The sequence below is a fragment of the Anser cygnoides genome, chromosome 12 (genome assembly GCF_040182565.1).
Source record: "Anser cygnoides isolate HZ-2024a breed goose chromosome 12, Taihu_goose_T2T_genome, whole genome shotgun sequence".
Classification (NCBI taxonomy): Eukaryota; Metazoa; Chordata; class Aves; order Anseriformes; family Anatidae; genus Anser; species Anser cygnoides.
Window position 1 is genome coordinate 17,547,501 of NC_089884.1, and position 6,126 is coordinate 17,553,626.

At 41.6% G+C, this 6,126-nt stretch overlaps 1 protein-coding gene across 5 annotated transcripts in view; it reads left to right on the plus strand.

Annotated features, from left to right (window-relative positions):
* Positions 1 to 5,546, plus strand: part of SALL1 (spalt like transcription factor 1) — a 16,967-nt gene extending 11,421 nt beyond the window's left edge. For all 5 annotated transcript variants that reach the window (XM_013195655.3, XM_067004450.1, XM_013195654.3 and 2 more), the window contains 2 exons: positions 1 to 2,934; positions 4,033 to 5,546. The exon at positions 1 to 2,934 is cut by the window's left edge and continues 479 nt beyond it. In XM_013195655.3, coding sequence (XP_013051109.3) covers positions 1 to 2,934; positions 4,033 to 4,473 — 3,375 coding nt within the window. In that variant the 3' untranslated portion in view covers positions 4,474 to 5,546. The remainder of the gene's footprint in view (positions 2,935 to 4,032) is intronic.
* Positions 5,547 to 6,126: the final 580 nt, after the last annotated feature.

Consider the following 6,126-nt stretch of genomic DNA (forward strand, 5'->3'; position numbering starts at 1 on the left):
AACCTTCAGAGTACTAAAGTGGCAGTAGCACAGTTCTCACAGGAAGCAAGATGTAACGGTGCGTCGAACAACAAGCTTGCTGTACCTGCCCTGATGGAGCAACTGTTGGCTTTACAGCAGCAGCAGATCCACCAGTTGCAACTGATTGAACAAATTCGTCACCAAATATTATTGTTGGCTTCCCAAAATACAGACATGCCAACATCTTCTAGCCCATCTCAAGGTACTTTACGAACATCTGCCAACCCCTTGTCCACATTAAGTTCCCATTTATCCCAGCAGCTGGCTGCAGCAGCTGGATTAGCACAAAGCCTTGCTAGTCAATCTGCCAGCATCAGTGGTGTGAAACAGCTACCCCCTATACAGCTACCTCAGAGCAACCCTGGCAACACTATAATTCCATCCAGTAGTGGCTCTTCTCCAAATATTAACATACTGGCAGCAGCAGTTACAACACCGTCCTCAGAAAAAGTGGCTTCAAGTATTGGTGGCTCACAGCTCAGCAACCCACCAGTATCAGCATCATCTTCACCAGCTTTTGCAATAAGCAGTTTATTAAGTCCTGCATCTAATCCACTTCTACCTCAGCCCACCCCTAATAACTCTGTTTTCTCCAGTCCCTTGTCCAATATTGGAACACCTGCAGAGGATTTAAACTCCTTGACTGCCTTGGCACAGCAAAGAAAAAGCAAGCCACCAAATGTAACTGCTTTCGAAACAAAAAGTAATTCAGATGAGGCATTCTTTAAGCATAAATGCAGGTTCTGTGCTAAAGTGTTTGGGAGTGACAGTGCCTTGCAGATTCATTTACGTTCTCACACTGGCGAGAGGCCATTTAAATGCAACATATGTGGAAATAGGTTTTCCACAAAGGGAAACTTAAAAGTCCACTTTCAGCGTCATAAAGAAAAATACCCTCATATTCAGATGAATCCATACCCAGTGCCAGAGCATTTGGACAATATTCCTACAAGCACGGGTATTCCTTACGGGATGTCTATACCACCAGAGAAACCTGTCACGAGCTGGCTGGACAGCAAGCCAGTCCTCTCCACCCTGACGACTTCTGTGGGGCTGCCACTCCCACCAACAATACCAAGCTTGACCCCATTCATCAAAACTGAGGAGCCTCAGCCGATTCCCATTAGCCATCCTTCTGCTAGCCCTCCCTGCTCTGTCAAGAGTGACTCGGGAACAGCTGACCCCACATCAAAAATCTCCAATGGACTTTCTGATGAGGTAGAGGCTGGTGCTTTGCCTACCTCAAACGGCAAAATAGAAGAAAACCCTCAAAACACAAGCTTCATCGCTAATGTGAGCAGCTCTGTGAACTCACCGGCAGCAGACTCGGGCTCCAGCAGCATTGCCACTTTTACAAATCCACTGATGCCTTTAATGTCAGAGCAGTTTAAGGCAAAGTTTCCATTTGGAGGACTATTGGATTCAACGCCAGCATCCGAAACATCGAAATTACAGCAACTGGTAGAAAACATAGATAAAAAGGCAACTGATCCAAATGAGTGTATCATTTGCCACCGAGTTCTCAGTTGCCAGAGTGCACTGAAAATGCATTATCGCACGCATACTGGTGAGAGGCCGTTTAAATGTAAAATCTGTGGTCGTGCTTTCACTACTAAAGGCAACTTAAAGACTCATTACAGTGTCCACCGTGCCATGCCCCCACTGAGAGTACAACATTCATGCCCGATCTGCCAGAAAAAATTCACCAATGCCGTAGTGCTACAGCAGCATATCCGAATGCACATGGGAGGGCAGATCCCTAACACCCCGGTCACAGAAAACTATCCTGAGTCAATGGAATCCGATACGGGATCTTTTGATGATAAGAATTTCGATGATATAGACAACTTCTCAGATGAGAACATGGAAGACTGTCCTGACAGCAGTGTGCCAGATACACCTAAATCTGCAGACGCATCGCAAGACAGCTTGTCTTCTTCCCCTCTGCCCCTGGAAATGTCAAGTATTGCTGCTTTGGAAAACCAGATGAAGATGATCAATGCAGGACTTGCTGAACAACTTCAGGCAAGCTTAAAGTCAGTTGAAAATGGGTCAGTGGAAGGGGATGTTTTGACTAACGATTCGTCATCGGTTGGTGGTGATATGGAAAGCCAAAGTGCTGGAAGCCCTGCTGTCTCAGAGTCTACCTCTTCCATGCAGGCCTTGTCCCCATCCAACAGCACTAATGATTACCACAAGTCACCAAGTATCGAAGAGAAACCAGTAAGAGCTTTACCAAGCGAGTTTGCCAATGGTTTGTCTCCAACCCCTGCAAACAGTGGTGCTTTGGACTTGACATCTAGTAACACTGATAAAATGATTAAAGAAGAGTCTCTGAGTATGCTCTTTCCTTTCAGAGATAGAGGTAAATTTAAAAACACCGCATGTGACATTTGTGGCAAAACATTTGCTTGTCAGAGTGCCTTGGACATTCATTACAGAAGTCATACCAAAGAGAGACCATTTATTTGCACAGTTTGCAATCGTGGCTTTTCCACAAAGGGTAATTTGAAGCAACATATGTTGACACATCAAATGCGAGATCTACCATCACAACTTTTTGAGCCCAGCTCCAGTATCGGCCCTAATCAGAACTCTTCGGTTATACCTGCTAATTCACTGTCATCGCTCATAAAGACTGAGGTTAACGGCTTCGTGCACGGCTCTCCTCAGGACAGCAAGGAGACACCCTCTGGTCTAGCCGCTGCGGGGCCACTCTCCTCCTCTGCCACGTCCCCTGTCCTGCTGCCTGCTCTCCCCAGAAGAACCCCCAAACAGCACTACTGCAACACGTGTGGGAAAACGTTTTCTTCCTCCAGCGCTCTGCAGATCCACGAAAGGACGCACACTGGTGAGAAACCTTTTGCCTGCACTATATGTGGAAGAGCATTCACAACAAAAGGCAATCTGAAGGTACTTTTTCCTCTTGCTGTTCTTAGGTTTCATTTTGGCCTTGCTGGGGTTTTTTCGGTGTTCACATCTGTTAGCGTTGCAAGCAGTGGTACCTTTGGGTGTCTGTGGCATGACAACTGGAGTGTTTGTTTAGTCAGCCCTGGTGGTAGTACTAGATGGGCTCTTGTTGAGTGCTTGCACTGGCAGCAGGTCCGAAGCTTGATCTGTTTTTGATGCTTAATTAGAGTTCACCTACCAGCAAAGACCGTCTATGTAAAGTGTGAAACAGAACAGCCAAGTATTGGTAAGAAGTATTAATTAATAGAGAAATGCATTTAGTAACTCACACACCTCTTAAAGAAGTGAAAGGCTCTCAAAGACGTTGTTTTTTCATAACTATCATGTAAAATGATGACTGTTTAAAAAAACTATTAACATAATTCTGGAACTAATGGGCATTGCTTTAATTGATTATATAACTAACATTTCCTACTGATATGTGTTTGGAAAAGCAAATATACTTAAGTTTTAGAACACCAGTTGAGCACTTTACTGTGTACATTTTTCTGTTGACAGAGTATTTCTCTAGAGGTTGCTGCCAGTAATGTGAGATGAATAATTACTTTCAGGCCATTCTGTCTATACACGAGGCTCTCCGATGAGCAATCAGTAAAGGATACTTTCTGCCTCTCTGAAAAGGATGTTTATAGGGTAAAGGGTGTCAAATACAATATTTACCACTGCGATGAAAGTGGACATAGCAATTCTAGCCCCCAAAGCAGCTATCAGCAATTGACAGAGTAACACGAAGTCATTATGAGCTAAATACATGTAATAAAAAATAGTAATAATTGAAAAAAAGTAACAAGCAATGTACTGTTCAGCAGAAAAAAAGAGTATTCTGGGTAATGGTGATGGGCTGATCCAGAAGCAGCTTATTTATTGCTCCAGATGGGAAATGAAGCCCTGCATCCAAGAACTTTTAGTGCCCTTCATCACATAACAAGACCGGACATGACATGTTTGTGGACTGCTGCCTTCGCTGTGATGAAAATTAGTTAGAAATCCCTGCCAACCACTATTTTTTGTTTGTTTGTTTTCTTCTTTCTGTCTTTTCAGGTTCACATGGGCACTCACATGTGGAACAGTACTCCTGCAAGACGAGGCAGACGACTTTCTGTAGATGGCCCCATGACATTTCTAGGAGGCAATCCTGTAAAGTTCCCAGAAATGTTTCAGAAAGATTTGGCTGCACGGTCAGGGAATGGAGACCCCTCCAGCTTCTGGAACCAGTACGCAGCAGCGCTCTCCAATGGCTTGGCCATGAAGACCAACGAGATCTCCGTCATCCAGAATGGTGGCATCCCACCGCCACCGGGGGGCCTGGGCAACGGGGGCAGCTCGCCCATCAGCGGCTTGACGGGAAGCCTGGAAAAGCTCCCAAATTCAGAACCCAACGCACCTCTAGCTGGTCTGGAGAAAATGGCAAGCAATGAAAATGGGACAAACTTCCGTTTTACACGTTTCGTGGAAGACAATAAAGAAATTGTAACAAATTAGAAAAAACTATAACATTCCTGCAAATAGTGCAACCTAGGGTTGCTTTTTTCAAACTGCAAGCTACAACATTGCAAAGACTTTTTTTTTGTACCATGTTCTACTTCTAGAGTTCTAAGAGAGCTTATTTATTAGTGATATAACCTTGCTTTGCAAACAAATGCAAGCATTAACTTTGGTCTCCTGTATTTTGAACTAAATACTAATCGACTAGAGTGCTGTAAAGTTGCTGTAACATTTATGGCAGTTGCAAGTCTGTTCTGCTAGGTGATCTTATTCTGGCATTAACTTATTTTCTATATCCAGTTTAACATGAACTCTGGTATTGATGCAATGCCTCAGTGATGCATTAGATCTCTAATAAAAATCTGTATATAAATGTACACTTTGATCCTGCTGGAAATTTTATCAGCACACACATTGTTTAATTTTTCCAAACAGAATTAAGAAAAAGGACTGAAAGAATATAGACTGAACAGTGTGGGTCCTTTACACAGCTCAGTTTTTGATTTTTATTATAAAATTAAAACTGCTTTAATTTTTGTAGGTTTAACATTTTCCGTTTTGAACTGTTATTTGTATTGTGCTTTTTACTTGAGTCGTCTTAAATGTTAATACATTTCTGTACAGTAATAAGCACGCAGATTATTAGAGAAGATACTGAAGTGTTGTTTTGGTAGTTGAAACTGAGACGTAACATTTTGCCTTGTAGGTATATTCATTATAGAAAATGTGCTGGACTTTCACAATGCTGCTAAGTATAGCATCTTGAACAACTTCCGTGGACAACTGTAGATGCTCCTGTATATACAATAAGACATCACTTTCATTAAAATGTACATATGTTCCTTACAAGACCAAGCCCTACTCCTTGACCAAGGGAACAAGTATAGTGTTTGTTTATTTTATATTAGGTATGGGGGGAGGGGCAGGGGGAACCTTGGACTGTTACATGCACTTTCTTGGAAAGTTGAAAGGAAAAAGAGGTCCAGTTTCTTTAACATTTAATACTTACTAACAGCAGAGATACTGTAATTTTACTCGAGTAATCAAATACATTTTTGCAACAGATAAAATTTGCTGTCTTTGTGTTTTTAAAGTGTACCTGTATTTAGTAATTACTTTGAATGTATTATTTAGCTTTTCCCTTGGTTAACATGAACTGTCCAGGGTGTATGTGTGTGTTTATATTTGTAAGTATGGGTATACATATATGTATTGGATATTAATTGCTAGTATATTTTTCATACTCCCTAATAATGGAAACTTTCTCCTTAACTAATCAACTACGCCTTCTCATAAAATTGTAGATATTTTGGCATTTTTCATTTCTTTATTAAAAAAAAAATTGCTGCTAGCAAAGACCTTATTGGGCCTAGGTAAGTTTCCTTTGAAGGGAATACTTTTTATCACATTTAAGGCTTGATTTGGTTCAAATGCTTTATATTTGATATTAATTTTATTCTACGAGATTCTATGTTTGTGGCATGCTTACGCTGCTATATCTGTGCTAAGATGTCCACTTGCAAGTCTCCATGTATTATATGGAGTTTATAACTTGATTGTAAAAAAAAAAAAAAAAAAAAAAAAAATTGCTTTGGCCTTGCACATGATTTGGCTTCCCTTATGCACCTGCAATGATCGTTAACCTCAGTG